The 23,480-nt window shown below is 40.0% G+C and overlaps 1 protein-coding gene across 1 annotated transcript in view; it reads right to left on the bottom strand.

The window, feature by feature from the left end:
• Window positions 1-23,480, bottom strand: part of gabra3 (gamma-aminobutyric acid type A receptor subunit alpha3) — a 78,373-nt gene that overhangs the window by 15,973 nt on the left and 38,920 nt on the right. Inside the window, exons 3-4 of the mRNA XM_029447968.1 lie at window positions 14,493-14,614; window positions 11,304-11,371 (exon numbers count right to left, since the gene is read on the bottom strand). Of these exons, the coding sequence (XP_029303828.1) occupies window positions 11,304-11,371; window positions 14,493-14,614 (190 nt within the window). The remainder of the gene's footprint in view (window positions 1-11,303; window positions 11,372-14,492; window positions 14,615-23,480) is intronic.

Below are 23,480 nucleotides of genomic sequence, written 5' to 3'. Positions count from 1 at the left end.
GGATGTGAGTGAAGCAGGAGAGAGGCCAGAAAGAGATGTTTGAGGAAAGTGGCATCCCAGTATGATGAATGGGGACAACTCTAGCCAGCTGGCGGCCATTGCCCTCACAGTTCCCATCTCCAGAGTGAACTGTGAGAGAGACCTCAACTATGAATCGGGTAAGACATTTAATAAGTAACATCTGAAATCATGGATTGTTTGGTTTCTGTCAGTTTCCCCCACCCCGCCCCACCCCTTTTTGTTATTGTTTCTACATGTAGGTGAAGACAGACCTGGGAAATAGGCTGCGGGAGGACCATCTGGCATCCTGCGTGCTACCGAGCATCAATGGGCCACCTCTGGGCGAGTTTCCCAAAGACAGAGCCTTGGAGCTCTTCTCTCAACACAACAGGACAAATGAATTTCTCTCAGCCACTGAGGCTTATATTGTTTCTTTTTCTGTAATTTTATTAAATATTCTTAAATTACCTATTGATATTCACTCTGACACACCGCCCAGGTACTAAAACACCATTTCCCCCTGCTACTGAAAAAAAGTCTTGGAGGAATCACTGTACTAACGAATACGACTTTTAATGTAGCGAAGTGCAACACTTAAGTACACGTAAAATGAATATATATATTAGTCTAAAATACTCCAAAAAGTACAATGAAAATAAGTCTTCAAGTGTGATAGTAAAGAATTACTCTCTTCCTACTTGCACTAATTATACCACATTGACTTTGGTCATGAATTAAATGCCCAGTGCGAACAACAAAGGACTTTCCAGGTCACAAGAAAGACTAATGAACACACACACAGGCACTTGGACACACACTATGGTGATTTATTGTTCTTTGTCCTGTGTGTCTTAGACCAAAACTTTCTGGCAACCCTACAAGAAAGTTTGTTCTATCCTGGCACAGAAAGACACCGGACCATTTAAATCTCCATTACCACAGTAATACTCTTGTATGCACTTAATTCTTCTTGCTTTTTCTTTATGAGATCCAACAACATTGCCAAAACTCATCCCAATCAGTGTAAATCATCCGGTGATGAATAAACAGACCGTAGTGAGCTTGCCCCAGCTGGACAGAGCCATCATTTGTTAGTTTCCTTTGGACAGAAATCTCCTGTAAACACAGGGAATTAATTTGAAGATTGAAAGACAGGAATGAGGAAGAGCATAGTCGATCTCCACACAAGGCCAAATGGTACAATCAGTTCAAATGCCAGCTGGGGTTCCTCCAGGGACGGAGTGATTGATTTCTCCTCGACAGAGGAGACAGAGCGGAGCCTCTATCCAACAGTAGCTTTTTACTGTTTTTGTCTTTATAGCAACGAGGATCATGACTGGATTTACTGTAGCAAACAGCTATTATTTAAATGGAATTTGTAAACATATTTATGGCACCTGTTACAAATAGATTCATGAATACAGAATCACTCTTTACAGATGCTTTTTTATGCCTGCACATATATCTTTGGCATCCTGCCTTTATTGGAAAGCATAGTATAGAGACTCAGGATATGGGGAACAGTATGTCACAACTGTCCTTGGATTGATTAAAAGTGGGACTTTAAAGCTGCTACAATCAATATTCTTAGATTAACAATGGATCAAATGCGTATATGTGAATTGTGAAAGGGGTCACCCCTGGACCCACAGAGAATTATCACCTGACTGCAGTTCTGCTCAGTTCTGCGGAGCGTTTCAGCGTCTTCTCACTGTTTTAGTTTACGCTCACCTCTCTTTCCAAATGCTGATATGTTTTCAGCTTCAAAGCTGCTCTGATAAACTCACTTTGCATTTCCTTCCCAGCACCAAATGGTGTTCAGCACCTAAAGAGCCAAATGTGTTTCCTGTTTTAAAAAGGAGAGTGAAGGTTGGACTTCATCAGGTGAACACAAACATGACTTGTCAGCTCGATGTGTAAATAAGTCATAATAACTGTTTGTAAACAAATGTGCCTTATGAAATGTATTAGGCAATAATGTGCCAATAGACACACGCTGAGTACGCTTTCACATTTCATGGCGTTACCTTAGTTGCTGCATAAAAATATTTTTGTAGAATTTGATTCCCATATACCTGGTTTCATTCTGCAACGCTGTGCAGATCCTAATGCATTTAAAAATTAATAATTAGGTTTAACTATCTCTGTGGTTATTTGCATGTCGTTGTCCTATATGCCAAAATCTAAATGGGTCTCTACTGTTTTCAAGTCGAGGTCGATTACTGAACACTCAGTAAATACTGAAGAATTGTCACAGCAGTGCTGAAAAGAAAGCACAAACAGATAAAAATAGGGATTATGAAATGAGAGAAAGAACAAGCTTGTCACACACGCACTCAAAATTGTCTCCTTTGCTTATATGTAAGTGTAAAGAGGAGCGTTGGCAAGTAACAGCTAGCAGTGAGAGAATGAAAGGAAATGAGGAAAATGATGGGAAAGGCTGATAAGGTGCAGTTAAGGTAGGATGTACAGTAGACTGGGCTAAATGAGTCCAGTCGTTAAAAAAGCGACAGTGTCTGGTTCTCTGATAATGGCAGGAAGGTTGTGTCTAATACCTGATAGAATATTAATGCAGCCTTTTATCTTTAATGAATGAGTTCATTAATTAAAAAAAAAAAAAAGATATATCAAATTTTAATAATGTCATCACGTTTAAGTTTTAATTTGGTTTTTATTCATCATATCTGCACATTTTAGTCTAATGCTAATTAAGATGGGTTTTACAGCCAATGTGCAAGCTTTTTATTTGCATTTTATTTAATTATCTGATTAATAAAACTACACATGTCATTTTAAAAGCATTTGTTTCTTTTCAAAACATATATTACAAAAACACAATTAACTTAATTTTCTGAAGACACAGTGACACAAACAAGTTGCTGAATCCCCGAAATTGACATTTCAGATTATTTCTGCACAGTAAATTATTGTCCGACGTTCCTACTTCATACACGTGTTTTGTTTATCTACATCAGCTGACTGCTTTGACAAGTTAGATTTAGTGCCCCTGACGAGATATACTATGTGCTCGAGAGCCATTTCCCCAATTTATTTTGCAGGAACGTTGTGATATATGTAACGACGACTTGTTTTTGACAGTACACAGCAGACCAGAGATAACACTCTGATTAGCACGTGTGCGGTGACGATACCTGGAGGCGGTGTGTATCCATGCGACTTGGCTCTTCTGAACTTCACACTCTGGGCATTGTAATGATTAGTCAAAGATTTGATTAACATCTAGTCTAATTACTAGTCCTTCTTGCTCTCGGGTTGTCAATTATTCTCTCCTGCTTCGCTTCTTGTGTGCTGCTCACCTTCCCCTGCTGGGAGTGTAACCTGTGTGAGACTTGCAATGAGCTGTGAATCCCATACCAACTCCAATTATCTTCCGTGTTCATCAGCCTCTGCAGCTCTGACGCATAAACAAGTTTTAGCACTTTTAATTGTTTCTCTCTTCAGAGGCTAACATTTTGTTCCACAAGTATAATCAGAGTAGAATCACAAAGTGGTAAACAAATGTAAAACTGGAAAGATGTACGCATATTTGACAAGAAACACTTTTTATTTTCAAGATACAAATCATATAGACTGTGTAGGACAGAATGAATTCTAAAAATAGTCTTTATGTAGCGGAACATATAACATTTAAAACAATGATGAAACGATGATTAAATGAACTGAGCTGTAGTTATTGAGATGGTGAATAAAGATAGTTGAAGATTATGTCTTGAGGATGGTTATGAAGATTGTTATGATATAAATGTGTCCTATTAGTCTAACTCAAGTTTCGGCAGACAAAACCATTTGCTCACGTGTTGTCGTCAGGGATATGATTGCAGTGGGGTAATCTTCTCGATGCTCAGAAAAATGAACATGTTGAAACTAGGGCAAAAACAATAGGTTGCTCTTAATCCAAAGAAATCACTTCCTGCCATGGGTGCCAGTGTTGGGGTGTGAAAAGACTGTCTGTTCTGCTTTCAAGTTGTTCCCGCCCTGCACATGAATCATATTGTGACGCTTGGGAACATGATGACATATATGGTGAGGGGAAAAAATAAAGCCCTATTTTAGGAGTATATTTTCTTTTTTCGGCAGGGTGCTGAAATCTATGAGACAAATTAAAAATTCTCATGATAATGGGGCTTAATTGGGCTTGAACAAGGTCGACATGACTGATGCAGAATCCAGGAGTTCACCTTGAAATGTTACTAACACGAACCTCCATCTGTTCCGTTCGAAAGACCTTCAACTGCTCAGGTATTTTGGAGTTTAAGTTTCCCGAATGATGTGCAAATAGCTGTGTAGCGCAAATCTTTACCAGTGATTGTGAAACAATGTTGAGATCTGGCCATCACTGACATCTTCAGCCTAGCATCTGTGACTGCTTCAATCACTTCCCATTTTATCAGAGCAGACCTGTCAGATCTCACCATGAAATGACTAAATGTGCCGTGACACTACATACATGTGAATGGGATGAGACGGCGTAGACTTTCTGGGGGGAAAGGGGGGGGGGGGGGGTGCAGAAAAAAAGACAGAAGAAAAAATCAGCAAGAGTAAGTGAGAAAGGGGAGGCACGAGGTAGAGAAGCACATCCACCTACTTACCAGAGATCAGCATCAAGATCGTAACCCACATTCTGGGTCTTGGTGAGACACACTGCGGAAATTTGCCGTGGTCAGACACGACTCTGAACAACGTGCCCTGTTATCGTCTTAATACTCGAGTTTCACTCCAATTATGCAGTTAGTTCCCTCCTGTTGCGATAGTGGGACACTAAAGGCAGATGTGGTGTATTGGGCTCCAAGTGAATACTGAACGAGTGGCCCTGAGGGTGAGCGAGAAGCAGACATTTCTGGGACACTTGATGTAACGGAGATGGGTAATTGGACCACTGGATGTTCACAACATAAAGTATGAGACGCCTAGGGTAAAGAGTGTCTAGGAACATCTCAAGTTTTACAAGTTCTTCCGAGCATTTATGCTTCAGATTTTTAGCCATGCTAACGACGTTCCTCTAGGGATGGCAATGGCAGTTGGCCGATCCATCACTTTAGTCCAGACTGAAAGCCTGAAAGATTTGAACACTTGATGGATGGATTGCCATGAAACCAGAGGATGAATAATAACTTTGGTGATCCCCTGACTCCTCACTTGAGCACCATGAGCAGGTCTTTTACTGCAAGATGGATTGGCTCAACATTTTCCACACGATGTATCCTACAGACTATTGTGATCCCCTGACTTTTCCTCCAGCCCCACCTGGAGATTGACATTTGTGGTTTTGAGTGAAATATCTTGACTACTTCAATGGATTGCCATTAATTTGGTACACACATTCTTATTCCGGCCACGAGGAAGGATTGTGGTCATAAACTAAAGTATTGGACACATTGAAATATTGACCTGACCAATCTATTTAGAAAATGAGACTTTTTCAAAACTAGTAGGCAACAAGAGCCTCTACATAATGTGCAGTAGTGTTCCCTGACTGGGGGGATTTGGTATTAAATGCACAATCCAGTGCTATCTCAGTGTGCATGCTTTTTCCTCTAGCCTCCCCCTCTCAAAAAGCAATACGCTGATCTCAATACTCTCCTTAATCCTTAAATGTTGTTCCAGTCAATCTAAAACACTAGCATTGAATACATTTATTCGTGTCTTGACAGCTTCAAGGTAACCAATTAATGCCAGAAATTGGCTTATTTTTCATGTTCATTTGCATATTGAAATAGACGTTGATGTTTGTACCTTCTTGAGTGTGGATACTCGCAGATATTCAACAGCCAGGGCTGAATCTGGGTTAAGTTTCTGCGTTGCATCAAAAGCAATGGTAACATTTATGGAGCGGTATATTAGTTTATTGTGAGGAAACACATTCAATCCAACACTTATTAAAGAGTTAACAAGGTTTATTAAATAACTAATTAAAGGAATCTGGAGGTAAACAGCTAGCTCTGACAAAACAATGATGAAGTAACAACATAACAAGAACTAGACTAAACGATACTTTAAGCGTCCTTAACAGCCTACAGCGGGTTTTCTTCACTTTATTTTAATGACTAGATAGCTGCCCTAAATTACTCTGTTAAACTCTGATGAATTGTCTCCAAAACAGAACCTTCCTTTGGTGAACACATCAGGGAAATATCTTAAAAAGCCTCTTTCGACCTCTGAAATACCTCCAGGATTAGTCATTTCCTCTCCTTTAACTGACCTAGAAAACTGGTCCATGCTTTTGTTTCCCAGAACCGTTTACTGCAATGCCCAGTACTCCGGGTCTGTCCTGCTCCACACTCAAACAACACGTCCGACTCTTTTGTATTCAGTAGCGTGGAAACTCATGAACCAGAAAACACGATCGCACGACCCTGACCTACTGTATATTTGCCTTCAGCGACTCTGAATACCAGAACTCTGTGTTCTCAAATCCAAAATATACTTTTTAAAATCATGAAACAACTCGCCCTTTTAGTTCATCACGTATTTACCCATTTGAAAACCTGGTGCAGCTCTGCCCTTGCTAATGCAACAGTACTTGTTATTCTCTAAACTCAAAAGAAAAACTGAGCCACCCACTCACTCTGAGGATGCTCTGCCTTTTAGAAACTGATGCACATTTCACCAATTCAGGTCGTTCATTATTGAAGTTCAGAGTCGAGACCTACAGTACTTATTTAGTGCAGCCAACTATCCAAATTTGCTCACTGTACTGTATAATCGTCGGTCTTGTCCTCTGATTCCCTCCCCCTCAGAGCTCCTCGAGCTGATCTGTGACCACAATTTATTCCTGTGGATATCATGCAATCCCTTGAAGTAGCTCTCCTAAACTCTACTATCACATTGGTCAAATTGGTTGCAGATACAATCGGAGGAAATGATCAGTATATTTGTTTTGAATGCTAAGTGCAAAATATGCATGGGACGATATGAAAGTGTGATGTGATGAGTATCCTGGCCACAAATAATTACGTTTCTCGATATCCTCACGATAATCATCAAAACATTCCTAAAACTCTTTAAAATGGCACTTAAACATACTGTAATCATTTTACGTTACATTTTGTTAAGACGAAAGTATTTGTATTGCATCACAAATGGGACAAATCTTATATATGGTTATCATCGATCATAAGGTCCCCCTGCATAAATATAGGATACAAAAAAAACATTGTGAGTCTGTTCTTTCTTACATAATTCCTGATTTTTCTTAAATGAGGATCTATTTTACACTTTTCGACAGCTTTTTCAAGTCACTCACGAGGATAATCCCGATTAGCCTGGAGGAGAAATGGAAATTCACCACCACCAACTTATTGTGAGTGGGGGTTTTTTTATCGCAATCCCATTCCTAGAGAAAAATAAATGTTCTCACTCGTGCATTGTTTAAAAGAAATAATAATAATGATAAAAGAAATGCCTAAAATGTAGGAGTATTCACAGAATAACATGAAGCTCTCTCTCACAATGCCCACAACAATGTAAACATAGAACATATGAAAAAGATGTATATTGCTTTACACTACATGTATCACAGATGTAAAAAGTATGTAATCTACACATATTGCAATGCACATATTGACAGACTTGCAATGTGTTTTACAAGATACTAAGTCGTCTGTTCTGTAGTGTGATGCTGCCTGATCATTTTTTGAGGCTAGACCTTTGAAAAATCTTGAAAGGAAAAGCTTGAAGCGTTTATGCCGTGTTCATGTGCAGATAGAGACAGAAAACGCAGCGTAGCCCGGGGCCAGAGCCTTGCCTGGATAATGAACAGTGAAACCCTAACATCATCTAAAACTGACTAAGCGATGCAGAAATTTAGGAAATTCGATTATGTGGATGCTTTGGGTACTTCCCAAGTTTCTTAAATTACCTCCATGTTTCCCTCACGAGGAGAGGAAACGAGGAAATGTGTTTTAGAGAAAGGAGACGTCCTCTCATCTGAAGCGACGTCCATTTCTGATGACGGCGATCACAGCTGATCAGCTGTAGAGACTTTTGACAGAGTTTGTGTCTGCACACACGTGTACTGTGCTTGTATTAATAAAGGCACAGTTATCACTGCCAGAGCAGCAGCAGAATAACAACCTGCCGTCTGTCTTTAAACGGACTACTGTGTCCTACAGGGACCTTTTCTATGGGTAGAATGCATTTATATTATTTATGCATTGTTTACATTAATATGTATTGATATTCTGATTGTGAACTCATTATTTAATAACCCAGAATATGATTATGTTGAACACTACACATTTTGTTATGGCTCAGGAATAACCAGCCTCACATGTGACTGAATGGAAATGATAATAAATAAAAATGGAAATGTAAAAAGGTTTCTTGCTGAAATGCCAGCCATGGACCGATCATGTAAGAGGCCCCCCCGTCCCTACTACATAAAAGTAACGCTTGCAGACCGTTGTTTGTATTTGTTTTCCGTCTCTTTGTAATCTTTTTGCATCTCTTTCGGGTCGTATTGTAGTTCTTTTGCAACTCTTTGTGGTTGTTTTGCGTCTTTTTTTGCCGCTTTGCGTCTCATTGAGCATCTCTTTGTAGTTATTTGTTTGACTGTCCAACAAGAAATGTCAACAGGTCACTTCATACTGCGGTCCTGGGCCCCTGGGCCTGCACCTGGTAGGCCTGTTCCCCTAACCCCCTAACCCAAGCAACAATGACCGATAAATCCAAGTATTTTTCTCAATATTAAAAATATTCTAAAACAGGAAACTTGCAATTGTTCAATATATACATGTACCTGTGGGGAGAAAAGTGGTCAAAACTGTGTTATGCCTAATTTCCACTGCATACTCTGGCTCTACTCAATAACATTTTGTTAACATGTACTTTTCTCACTGTGGATAGTGCCCCTTCAGTGTAGGCGGAATTCCTAAAGTGAACGTCTGCACCTCGTCAGTTGTAGTTTTGCGGGCAGCCATTTTTCTAAAGTAAAAAATACGATAGTTTGACTATTTAAAACTGGTGGGTTTGTGCAGGACTGTATCTAAATAATGTAAGCTACCTACTTTGTGAGTGTGTGAATATCTAGAAAATAGTACAAGGCCATTGATCACAATAGTACAGCGATATGTTTGTATTGAGAAAATGTTGAATATGGTCTCTGCCACAGTTATGACTCAGACTGACTGAAATAACATTACACAATGCAAACAAAACACCTTTTGTCTTCTCTTCCAGGTTCAATGTAACAATTTGCAACAGGTGATCCATCTAGAACAGGGGTCGGGAACCTTTGTGGCTGGGAGAGCCATAAAAGAATAACACTTCTCCGAGTACTAATAGCGGTATCAGTGTTTCATTGAACATGTGCTCTTTTATTAAATAAACTAAACACTTACGTTATTTATCTCATTTATGTGCACATTCCAGTGTTTACTGCACGCGTGTCAAACTCAAGGCAATTATATCATATCTGTCATAACTGCCCGCCGGTTTTGGTAATTAAATCAATGCATGGCACAACCACGGGGAAATACATTTGAGGAAGTATCTAAGTATGTGAATGAAATGAAAGCAAAGGGAAACACACCACAGATCTCTGGGACGATGTGAGCTGGACTGTTTGTGCGACATAACGAAGCATCTCACTGTTAAACCTGCAGCTTCAGGGCCGTGTGATCACAGACATGTGTGATGCAGTGAGAGCTTTCTAAGCCGAGCTGCCTGTGGGAGACTCTGATGCAGAAGGAAACTTTGGTCACTACGTGTTTCCAAACACTGACAAACATCTCCACCGCTGTGTTCCCGACTGCATTCTGCTCATAAACTGAGCGCATTTGCCGACTTTGCAGCTCAGAAATGTAAATTGAACTGCTCAGCAATCCGTTTGCAGTTGACTTAAATGTGTTCCACATGCACTTTATCCAATATGTATATCCTGTTCAATAAATGTGGACCGTGTTTGGCCCTCGACGTACGTAGTTTTTAATGTTGGCCCTCTCTGTGATTGAGTTTGACCCCCCCGGTCTACTGCTTGCTTTGTGCAGTTTCTCCTCTGCTCGGTTTCGCGAAGGGCGCCTTAAACACCTTAACCTACAGCCAGAGACAGAGCGGAGGAAAGGAGAGGGGAGAACTAAAAACAAATCCGCTGCTAAATGTTTTACTTTAAAATGACTCAGTATAATTATTTATTACTTGTTAATCATGTTAAAATTGTCTGCTATCCATATTGCGTTATCGATAGAGCCATAGGTTCCCGACCCCTGATCTAGAAGAACTCATCAGAAATTAAGGGCCTTTTACAAAAAGATAATGTAGCCCTTAAATCATCATATAGTGAGCAATAAAACATGATTTAATGTAGCCTTTCCCAGAGATTATGTGTAGAGACGTTTGACAATAGACCCTGATGAGACCAATAAACTCAACTCAAAGTTCTGCAAAACCCACTAATCTTGCTGAGTCATACAGGCTGTCGAACAACCCAGTGCTCGAGGTGGTCAATTAGAGCTTCATGATCAGATATGTCAAATGTCACATAAGGTCCCAAGACGAAGCGAGAACCATCTCCAGCATCGGCTGTTTAAAGCAGGTCATCCGGGGCTCCTAATGGAATTTCTCCAGAATATTGCCGTTTAACGAAAGAGGGCCCTTTGTCTACAAAACAACGTTGGCTCTTGTAATACAAGGTCATGATTCAAATGTCATCTTTCCCTGCTGGTAAAAACTGCCCTACAGTTTTTTTCCCAAAGTAATTTGAGTGTGAGCTGAGTAATAATATTAACAATGGCTCATATCTGCAAGACAATCAGCTCCAAATCACATTAGTAGTGATTTTTTAAATGTGAATATATTACCCAATACAAATGTTGTTGCGCTTAAGTATTGCCCTTTTATTATGTTAACACAATTTTTTTTATTTTATATTGTCTAGCTCAATATGTGATATTAGTATTTTGGAAAAAAACAGTAACTTGATCTTTCGCAACTGAGATATTGTTGAAATTACAGTTTTTGTTCTGTTGTTTTCCTAATTTTCTAGGCCTAATAGACTAAACTATCTACACCTGACATGTAAAAGAATGCACATTCATTTTATGAATTATATTGTATATGAATTATAGGAACCTAAACTACCAAATGTGTCTATTGAAAGTCAGACAGAATGTGTGCATTCCTATCTGAAATTAAATGAGGTTATCCTACAAAGGAGGTTCACATGCTGCACAATCCAAAATGACAAACACTCTCCAAGTATTTTAGTCCGAGAAAACAAAAAGTAAAGTAACACTGATATCCTGCTGAGATGTGATGAGAAGGAAGGAGAAGAAATACAGACTCACCATGTCTGTATCCGACACTGGCCCAAAACTCGTCACATAGATGTTTGTCCTCACTTCTGTCACACTCTCTGAGGAAACAGAAAACAAGGAGCAGAACACATTACAGTGAAGTCTGTGTACGAAAAGCTTTGTAGCGGCTCCGTCTTTGTTAAGCTGATTGTTTGTGAACATGACGGTGAAGTCTGCCTGATGGCATTTAACTAAGCCGCTTCACAAAAATTCCACCATAATCAAGGGTTAGAGGAACACTTCACTCTAGATTTATGCACGCTCAGTGGAGAGTCGGTGCCCCTGTTGGACGGCTTAATACCTGGATTCTCACAGTCTTTGTCATTTTTCCAAAACCAAGTCAACTTTGTTGTGCCAAAGATTGCAGGTTTTAGAATAAATGCTGGACCAAGAACATTCGTAATTTTTCTAAAAATGTTCACCCAAGCATTGCTCGACGGTAATAATACTCCCAAGGTTTCTTCAACCTCAATTTAGAGGCAAAACGGTGCTCTGAGCCGCTTCACAGATGCTTTTGAAAGTCTTTAATTTGGCTCAAGCTAGTTTTGTCCACTACAGCAAAAAATCTGCTATGGGCCAGGCCCAAGTCTGTATCTTTAGAGAGAACACATCCCTTTTGACCCAAAATCATTTTAGTTAGCCTGCCCCAAAAACATTTAACAATCCCTAAGGGCCTACTGGCTCAGGAATAATATGCAGCAGTCAGCGTTAAGGATGCAGCTCTGTGTGTGTTTTACATTTGCATAATGGGCACACTTTGCTGCTATTACAAAATGATATGCACACATTATAACCACATTAGTCTATTGTTGTATGAATCTAGCATGACTTTTCCAGGACTCATCCGCTCTGTGTATTCCTATAGGGCCAGTGCAGTTCTTTAATTATAATTACATGTATCGTTGCGTTACATTACAAGCTCCCTTACCGCTTTTGTTCCGTCGAAATGATTTACAAATGATTCTTAATACTTTAACAATGATCCAATTTATCATCATACAACAAATTAGTCAGGACTTTTAAATGTGATATTCATTACGAGCTGTGGAATAATTGTTTCCAAATACTTCACAAACGATTTGAGTATAGCTTTGAGTAGGCCATGACATGAAAGTCGTGACGGATCAAAATGTTCCCTCTTCAGTGCGGGCTGCATCAGCTCCTCTGGGCCAAATGTGTGAATCAGGCTTTTGGGCCATTGGTGAGACAAACAGCTGCTCCCAGTGGTGAACAACTAGAGACTGATGAGTCTTTTCTCCCAAAGTGAATAGATTCTCGACTCTAACTGTGTCCCAGATCGAACTGACCACCCACAGGTGAAGTCTCCCACTGATCTTTGGCAAAGGGCCCCCTTGAGAGAGGAGATCCACATTCACATTAATCATTCCCGTGACACAAATGGCTCTCACAAATGTGTGATTATCACAACACCCAGTCAGCAGTTTGCATGGTGGGGGGAATAGAATGAGTTGCCCCTGTTTCTATTTACAACAATGCACCAGAGCGTAGAGCAGAGCTAATAGATGCCGCTGAAAATGAAATGAAATGGAACTTTTTTCTCCAGTTTCTATCTGTTTTTGTCTGAGAATGGTCCCACTTGACTGTCTCTCACTAGGATTGTGGGTGGGGGGGGGGGGGCACAGGGGTGGCCAACAGGAGGAAGATTGGTGTACGTGTAGAAGCTAGTGGCTTTGACTGACAGACCCAAATGTGTGTCCGTATGTAGGTAGATGCACTAATGATTAGAAAATTAAATCTGCAGATCAATAACCAAAATCTTGTTATTCACAATATATTCTGAAGAGTAGTATTTATACTATTTATTATGCTGCCACTTATTTTTACCATGGTTTTCTATCCATGTTATTTTACTGCACATGTGTTTGCCTCTTTTATTTAACATGTTAGCCTACTTATTTTACTCTGGTCTTTCATCTGCACTGTCCCTTTGCTGTTGTAACGCTGTAAATTTCCCGCTGTGGGACGAATAAAGGATTTCTGATTCTGACAGATCCATTTGCAGCATAAAATGACTGAAAGAATGATTTAAAATGATTTTATGCTGTCCTGCTACTCCAGGAAATGGCACATGTAATATCAACTACATTTAGAACGATCTGTGTTTTTTTCAGTATCTCTTGCATTGTAAAAAAGACACAAGTCTCTCAGTTTATTGGTATATACAGTAATAATAATACTATTAAACTTTAAAGCACTTTTCAAACACAGCAGCTTCCAAAGTGCTTCACAGCTGATGAGAAAATGCACAAAAGTACACAGCATGAAAACACACGTACAAACTATAAAAGGGAAACAGACACTCAACAATAAAAGCAATAAGGACGGCCGTTTATATTTGTGGGTTTCAATTCCATATCGTTGCAAAAACGGTAAAAGCACGGTCCACCTTTGTGTTGAGCCTGGACCGAGATATTTAACACCAAGTAAGAGAGATAAAGTACTCTGCAATACTCAAGACACACTAATAAAATGTGAATGTTAATGGATACAACTTGGGAAAATCAAATAGGTCTACCAATCTGAATAATTTGAGTTCTAATCGTATCAGTGCTCGTGGCTCGGTCAGCCTTTCCGTTCTTCTGTGTGCTTGCTGGTTGTTTCCACCGGCCTGTGTAAGCCTGTAGGTCTCTTGGACCTGGTAGGAAAGCACTACAAAGGGAAACATTCATGACTGTAAGCCCTGAGTGGTGCAGGCCTCACCAGCTCCTGGCCCTTGAAGATGTGAACCTCGGCACAGAGGCAGAATATGACATTAACGTCTTGTGCCTGGTTCCTCTCTCTGATTGTTGTCATGGAGGCCAGGTCATCCAGCCTGGTGGCTCTGCAGCCTGATGGCTCTGCAGCCTGATGGCCACGCTTGTGGCTTCAGCATCAAGCAGTAGAGCAGAAATGACCATTCCAGCTGGCTGGCTGAGAAATGGGAAAGCCTGCTTGAGCATGTGGACTTGCTGTTATGCAGTTTGTTGTCCTTGGGGGTGCGATGGATGAAATGGCATCAATTAGAGGGATTTTCACTGACATGTGCTTATTTGCCATTTCGGCATGATTGGACAAAGACTTCCACCAAAGGGAAAGTAGATTTTCTACACAAAGTGACCTGACAGATCTGTTTACAGCAGTGAGCCGTCTGTGATTTATCCAACATGTAGTGTTGCTTACCTCCCAGCCCTGGACGTAGCCTGTTGTCATATCCATCCAACAGCCTGTCTAGGATTCGTGTGAAAATGGTGATATTGTCTTTACTATCATCAGGCAACGGCTCTCTGTGTCCAACCACGGCCCTGCAGGAAGAAGAGGGGACAGGAGGGTGGAATCAACAGATGAAGATCACATGATGTGTAATAAAAAGTTAATATAAAAACTGATATATTGTTCGACTGAAGCACTGAGACTGCGGTGAGAAAGCCTGCTGTTTGTTGGGATCGGCCGTTGCATTCTTACAGTAAACACACAGGTTTAAATGTTTGGACACACAACACAACATTTCAATGATTTAATAATTAGGACATTACATTACAACCAACAGTCAGTATAAATGAATGAAGTGATGAATGAAATATTTTTATTTGGACATTTTAACACACTTTGATATAGAATATATTCAACATAATTCAATACTGTATACAGTATATGAACTGTTTCTGTCTAATTTCACCTCGCTGCTTTTACTATTTCTCTCGCAGTCAAAATCTCATGTGAGTAATAAGCCTCAGGTTTCAATCAATATGTGGATAATAATGTCTGGTTGTGTGTGTTTTATTTTTTTTACATTAATCTTTAGAGGCTGGAACGACAAAAAAGCGTTAAATTTATTATAATAAATTATTTCCCACGAAGGAAATACACTGCAGCATTTTATTAGATTCATCATATGCTATCAGCCACTGGTTATTAATTTACATGGCCCACAATCCCCTGCAGAACAATATTGTGGTGAGATGAAAAGGCCACTATACTGTAGGTGGAACACTGATGAGTTAATGAGTAGCATCTTTAATTAAACTTAAATCCCCTGAGGAGCTGACCTATAATATCCAAGTAATCCCCATCAACAAGCAGTCCATGTCCTGATGCACGATCACAGACGCAGCATAGTGCTGCTCGGCAAAGACGCAGCTTTAAGGAATTTAGAGCTTGAAGAGTAACTCGAATTTCCCCTGCATATTGCTTAAAAAGAAACCTGCACTCTCAACAGCAAATCTGTCTTCACTAGGCCTCTTAGAACGGCTTTCTGAGGCTTAATCTGTCCTATAATAACAACTCAACATAAGAGTCCATCTGAGCTACAAGCACATTAAAACAGGGCACTACTTAAAATGTACGCAATTGTAATTATTATTATTATTATTATTATTATCCGTTTGGACTGTTTATGGGTTGAAAATGACATTCTTGAAAAGCATTTGGGCAAATGACTTCAGCTAAGTGTCTATTACGTGACATATGCAGGCATAATGCATAAATATCAATTAAGCATCGCATCTTTATATTGTAATGCAGCCCATGTTGTACAGTATAATAAACCAGGACATGAAGATTTATGGAGCTAAGGTAAGTTTTTATTGATCCAATGGCATATGCGGGCGTGTATATTGGACATTAATATTGATAATATCGTCCTGTGGAAGAGAAAACAGAGTTAAGATGAATAGTCTTTCATCTCGCCCACTGAACCACAGCACAGGTGCCATCTATTCTCCTTCTACACAAACCACTTCACAACCCACCGCAGCTAAGTCACCATTCTTAAAGATGCAGACGACACAGACTCTTAACCAATAACACCGAAGGCCGATACCGTAAGCAGGTAGCCCAAGCAGCCACTCGGTGCCTTGATAATAACCTCCAGTTCAATAGAGTTCAGGCACAACCAAAACCCTACATGACTCAGGAGAACCCATAACCATCATTTAAGGTTTCTAATTTCTTTGCACACACATCAGCAACACACTGGAATGTAACATCAATACATACGTCACCATAAAAGCAAAACAAACACTGTTTTTTCTAAGAAAGCTTAAAACAAATCAAAGTAATAAATTAGCCTCATCCTTCAGTTTTACTCAGCCAACATCAAGAGCATACTCACCTCATCCATAACAGTTACACTACGGCAGCACAGACTACAGCGCAGAGTCAATAAATCTTACACGAGTAACCCCCCCCACCCCGTCAGTTAAACCACTATATCACAAACACAGAGTCTTATAAATAATGGTTGTGAATGTCGTCTTGTGATCATATGTATTAACATGCATTGCACACTCTGGCTAATGAAAAAGAAGCTACCTGTTGTGACGCCGTCACCGCGCTAACGACTCCGTCTGTAATTAACACTCAATAAGCAATTTTCATGGTGCACCATTCCCCGCACTGGATTCACATTACTTTTACATGTACGAGGGATTCACAGGAAACAAGGCATGCATGTAATCCAGCGTAAACGTATCTAATTGATATCAGCCTCAGTATTATATGTTCGCTTCCCACCAGCTGTATTTAACTCCTGTTATTGCAAACATAACATGTCCTGTTGCTTTACATTAAAAGCATTTCACTGGCGAAACACAGTGTAACTGTCAGTGTGAAGAGTCACAGGAAACACAAGGTTGTTGTTTTGTTTAGATTTGTAGACACATTTTTAATGAACAATTTTTTTTTGCGGTGTTGTGAAATCAACCAGTTATCAATTATGAATGACATCTTTATGAAGAAAGTACTAATGATTTGCTGGATGATGATGTTGGATCTTTGAGGCTCAGTCTCTCCAGAGAGACTGAGCCTTTTAACACTAAACTCATGATCTGCACCTTATTGAGTGGGGCACAGTTTGATATATTCTGGTTGTCAAATGGGTACCTAAGTGTATAATTAAGCTCTGACAATTTAATATACATATATATTTAATATATTTTTATATTTATAACAGTGTAACAGTGTACTCATAATGTGAAAGAAATATACATTTCACATGAATGCATGTTGGAGGTGGCTCAGACACCGAAAACACCAAATAAAGAAAGCTTCAGAGAGGGCTGGGACAAGCTAAACTGCAATAATATCTCACTTAACATGAATCATACATCAAACAAAAAGCCTTTCTGGCCTCTCATACAGCACCAGTGGAAACTCAAAAATTAATGAGAAACCTTTAGTCCCTGTGAAACCATTCTAATAATGCCTGCTCCACACTAAAATATCCACTTTGGAAAAACAACATACTTTTGTGGTGTGTAGTATATGTGTGTTTTACTGAAGCAACACACACACACACACACACACACACACACACACACACACACACACACACACACACACTCTCTGACACATATTCACATGCGATAACATCTTCCAGTATCAGCCAGCTGTTTAAATTCCCTGATTAGGACAAATAAATTGGGACATTGCCTCTGAAATTGACATAATTTTTGTTAAAACACACACGGCCGCTTGTTTTACGTCCTCCGTCCTCTTTATTATCCCCACTGTCTCTGCACAAGCATATAAATGCTTAAAAAGAAAAGAACGGGCAGACCAGTCATTATATTCCTCACCCTAACATAAAAAAACATTTAAAGAGAACAAACTCTACATCAGTCATTGTTGAATGTTGCATAAGCAGCACCAAAGGTAAAAGTACTGTGGGTGTAAATACTGGAAATGTAAAGACGGGCGTCTACAATGTTTCACCAAGCCTTACACTGTCGTCACTACAGTGTAGTGTATCTCCTCTCATTTCAATGTGATGCTAAATCTAACATGTCCTGCATTTATAAAATATTCATATTGACCATGGGTTTAGCACATAAATAATGTTAATCTTTAATAACTGCCATGCTGTCTGATTGCATTATTCTGTGCGGTCGCTATGAATTTGAAGTTTGATGGTTAAAAGTAAATTGTGAGTATTTGATCATGAGGCAAGCTTGGAAATCTGTGTTGATAAAAGGCCCCGAGACACATCTGGTTAGATCTGTCATGTAGTTTAATTGTTAATTATGCTTTTCTTTTTTCTACGCAACTGCACCCAAGTGACTGCTGATTGGTTGATTGGCACATGGTCACTAGTTGCTACAGGCCGGAAACAAACTTGCACAGACTTCTCCAAAGCTGTTCATCTTTCGGTTTATTTGAACTTTTACTAGACGGTGTTGCAGAAGTCTGACCTTTTACAGAACCAAAATTGACAAGTCATGCTAAACAATTTGTGACAAGACAATCACTGCCACGTCCAACAACACCTCGGACTTAATGGAGCGGTGAAGAATGTTAACCCGAGGCAGGTTCGACTGGAAGACAAACATATGTATTCTTTTGTTATGTTAAAAGTTCAAATTGTACATTTTTCGCCTGAGAAGTCCAACATCAAAAACTCTTATTACATGAAAAGCTATAATTTTGGTCAGATGATCATTAGATAGAAAAATACTCGGTCAAGAATATTGTCCAGAAGCGTATGGACAATTAACAACTTAATATAGTGTGTGCACGCAGACTTAACTTCACTGGACGTGTATTCTCTATGAGGAAGAGACACTCTGCATTGAAATGTTGCAACTAGAGTTTCTTAATTGGCCGTGTTCTGTAGAACTCTTTAATTATTGCTTAGTCCCATTTCTGCACCGGATTTGCAACGTTCTTCCTCTGAAATGAAGGGGACTCTTTCTCTTTTCCCTTTCAGAGATCTCTAAAATATTTTAGAGATTGTAAAATATTCAACTCGTGCAAATGGAAATTATTATTATTAGTGCACATAAGTTTACAGGGTTCGAAAACCGTAGTACGTGCATACCAAAGCCTTTGATGAAGACCTTGATGTTAGTCATTAATGTGGCCAGTTTGTATTGTGGAGGTCCTGTATGGTGAGTGATCGGCCCATATTCACCTTGTTGGCTGCCATCTGTCTATTGTCAAACAAGATGACATTCGCCCCTGGCAGTGGCCGATGTTTATCTGTTGTGTTGCATGAATTTTGCGCCGATTAAATGATTTGTTGGTTATTATTAACTCGGACAACAGTAACCAGCTGCTGATTCGGAGAAGAAGCCACTGGCTGGACACGACTCTGGCATAACGTCAGAGGGCAAAAGGCGGCGTGCACACGTGTGGTTTGTTTACAAATAAATGTGAAAGGACAAGTCGACCGTGTGGGAGTATTACACTCGTATTCTGTTTGAGAAACAGAAGTGAAGCCCTATTATCCTTTTTACATTTATATTTAATTACATTTCATTTATGTTTCACAAAACATTTTTTTGTTGTGCTTTGTAAGTATTTTCTTTGAGTTGTATAGCAAGAAGGTTATATTAAGCAGTTGTTTCTTTTGACTGAGCGCTCATTCAAACAAAGTGTAATGGAAAGCTTAGTGACGTGAAAACTGTTAATTTTTATTATCTTTGTATTCCTGGCACAAAAGGAGAATAAATAACTACAAAAACATCGTCCCAGAATTTCGAGACCTTGTAGGATGGTGGGAACAAATGTGTGTGGGCTGGACTGGATCTGATCCAAGGTTAGTGCTCTGAACCATCTGACAGGTGAGGCAGGCTTGGCCAGGGAAGAGATGTACTGTAGAGGTGGTCTCAGGCCACGCAGGTGCCTGCTGCCAGACAGGAGGTGTGGAGGAGGTGTGCAGTGAGTGGGGAAGCTGGAGTGAAGTGAGCAGTAACGAGAGCTGTTCGGGGGGGGGGGGGGGGGGTAGTGTGATATGAAGGTGCTTCATGAGCTGACAATGATGGCAAATAGATTAGTGAGGAGGAGTAATCGTTCAAGTTACAGTTCAAGTGTGTTCCATTCAGTGACTGATTTGACGTGTTTCATGAGGCCAGTTATTATATCCTACAGCTTCTGGATGTTGAATATTCGAAGCAGTTGGAAACTAAATCCTCTCTAATCACACGGCAGGGCACACATTTCATTATCAGCTAAAGAAAAGAGCACTGAGGGGACATCAAAAGAGACCTGCAGAAAACTCCACCAATTAAGAGCCGAGTCAAGAAACTGTGTTTGGTGAATGTCCTGGTCCTGTGTCACGTACGAAGCCTGGCCACAACCGACTTCAAGGTCCATGAAATGGGGAAACTTCCTTAATGTGATGCATTTAAAGGAGGTTGTTGGGGCGACATATGGGGCAGTGAGGGTTCAATCTGAAGTGTTAGCTAATGGGCTGTTTAAACCAATAAATCACATACACCAATAAACCAATTGTCACTTATTCAGACCATCAGGGAAAAAGAGAGAAATATATTTGTATTGTAGTTCATTGCCAATGCTGCATAGAGTTATAGCAGCTCTTCTTCCTTCCTTCTTCTCTTGCGTCATGTGTTGGCAGGAGGTGTGGGACAGGCAGGAGTTAATTCACACACATAAGATATCAGAAATCTAACTGAGTTGCTTTATGGGAAATTGTGCCAGAAGAAGAAGAAGAAGAAGAAGAAGAAGAAGAAGAAGAAGAAGAAGAAGAAGAAGAAGAAGAAGAAGAAGAAGAAGAAGAAGAAGAAGAAGAAGAAGAATTATTCTTAAATGTAGCTTGGAAATGTGAATATTGTTGAAATATGATAAAATAATATTAGAGAGGTAAAAACAAACTCTGATTGGCTCCCATCCCATCTCACACATTTGGCTGCTGCTGCTTTATGCATCTTGAATTCAAAGTGGGCACCTCCGGAAATGCATCGGCATCCTCCCCCAACTAACTCATCTCTCTCTAAGTGTGCTTCACCCCCTCTGGAGCGACGTGTGAGCCTCGAATGACTGATAAGAATCCTGATATCCATCCACCACTAAAGTGCCCAGACAGCGCACTTGCTGAACTGTCTTCCTGCTGAGAGCCGAGGGCGACCAAAATGGAATGGCAGGGATTAGTGAGGCTGCTCAGAGCTTTGTGGAGAAAATATATTGGAAGCTGATGACTTTTCTTGACTGTGGTTATGGGGGCACTGGTTTATTTATTATATATGTCGCAACAAATATTTAATTCCATCCTCCTGTCATCTAAATCCCACAATGAGGGAGAAAGCACGAGGGGATTTCTAATTAGCACATTCTTGATTAATAAATATTAAATTCTGAGCTTGAATTCATGCAGGAGTTAACCTTTACAACACAACTAATCTTTCTCACCAGGTCCTCCCACTCATTTTCTCTCCTAGTCTACCAACAATATATTGATAATGTTATGCAGCAGCGCATTATGCAGCATATTGTGTCTTACCAATGGATGCCTCGTAACATTCAAAGCCTTTACAATATGACTGATTTCTCTTTGTTTGCGTCTTACTTCTGCTTTCCACTTGCCTGTTTTTTGCAGATAATATGCACAAGAGAGAAACTGAAGGGGGATGTGATAGCTGCTAACGTACAGTAGCTAAGGCTGACTCCAGGGACAACTGTCACATCTATATTCGTTCATCTAGGACAAACTTTCTCATGTTATCTCTTTCATCCACTTTGGTTCCAGTATTTGAGAGGAGCTGCTAAAATAACTTTCTTTTTGGAATTTTGTAGAAACTGGAACTTGTGTAATGAAAAGGGAAAGCACTTTAAATATAGATTTTTCACATATCTTGACTACAAGAGACTGGGATGTCTTTAAAGAATGTATGTATGGATTTCAATGCACTGTACATACATTCTTGTTCCCCTCAGGATGAATTGTTTAAATGTTCCTTAACTTTTCATCTAAAGCCAGTCAGTTCAAACTATGTGTTGCCTGCACTATGAATACAATTCCCATCAGCTATACTTTGAGTTAAGTGCTAATTAGCAAATGATAGCATGCTAACATGCTAAACTCAGATGGTGAACATGGTAAACATTATACCTGCATAGAAACACGTTAACATCATTGTGAACATGGCATGTAGCTCAAATTACATATAGATTCTTAAGGCCGAAACACACCGGGGCTAGGCACGCGACACCACTCGTTGATGCGCGGCCTTCACGCCGTTGTCTTGAATTTTCATCTGCTTACATTCTGGCTCCTGTAGCAGCTATTCTTCTCGTCTCCCGTGGCAGCGTGACTCTCCTTACCTCTCGCTGTCTCTCGTGTGTGTCGATGATTAAATGAGGTTGTTGACGTCCAAAAATGTCCAGACCTATACGACCCACAATCCCGTCGTTATAAAGACGATGGCAAAAAAGATATTGCCTGGCGAGCCGTAGCTCTGGAGATCCACAGTAGAGTGGATCCACACGTGATCTTAATCTAATGCAGAGGTGGAAGAAGTACTCAAATCTTTTACTTAAGCAAAAGAAGTAATAGTGTAAACATACTCTTTCCCATTGGCACTTAGTGCGCAATGAAATATGAGGAAATGCGGCGCTGTGACGAGAGTGTGTGTTGTTTTAGCTTTAGGCTTGTCAAATATCACATTTCCAAGCTGTTAACACAATATCCATTGTAGAGCTGTAGCTTTATAGCTGTACAAAGTCTACACATCTTTAGACTTGGCCCCTATGCCCCGAAACTATGGAACACACTATCATTGCATATTCGACAATCAGATTCTGTGAGTCACTTTAAGAACCGCTAAAAGCACACTCTAGCCTTTTCTAAGATGGAGAACCTCATCTTTTACCGGTTTTACCCTACTGATTCACTGATCGTAGTTATTGCTTCATGTACCTCTATGTGCTCTCATGTGTTTTATGGAGATTATTTTGTATGTTTTTGTGAAGAGCTTGAGCTGCATTTTATGTATGAAATATACTATATGAATAACATATTTATATATAATATTATTATTATTGTTATTATTATCTTTCCCCGGTAACTTCCTCCAGCTCTTCCTCTGGGATGCCCAGGCGCTCCCCTGCCAGCTGGGCTGGAGTCCCTGCAGCATGTTCTGTGTTTGCCCCGGGGCCTTTCCCCAGCCGGCCATGCCTGGCACACTTCTTGCGGCTGACACCTAGGGGACGATTTTTGCAAATGCTTAAAACCACCTCCACTGGACACACTTTGTAATGTGTGTTTGCAGTATATGCCAAGTTAGTTTATGTGTCCACTGGGAACATTTCTCTAGAGCACGACTACTTTCCCCCCCCCACTGTATTGGTTTAAGAGAACACACTGTTACAAATGTGCCAAGAGATTTGCATTGGCCTTCTTGCTCACAGAAGAGGACTGCTGAAAGTATTTCAACT

This window comes from Cottoperca gobio, chromosome 14 (assembly GCF_900634415.1).
Source record: "Cottoperca gobio chromosome 14, fCotGob3.1, whole genome shotgun sequence".
Classification (NCBI taxonomy): domain Eukaryota; kingdom Metazoa; phylum Chordata; class Actinopteri; order Perciformes; family Bovichtidae; genus Cottoperca; species Cottoperca gobio.
Note: the sequence above shows the minus strand (reverse complement) of the source record. Positions and strands in the feature narration are given on the sequence as shown.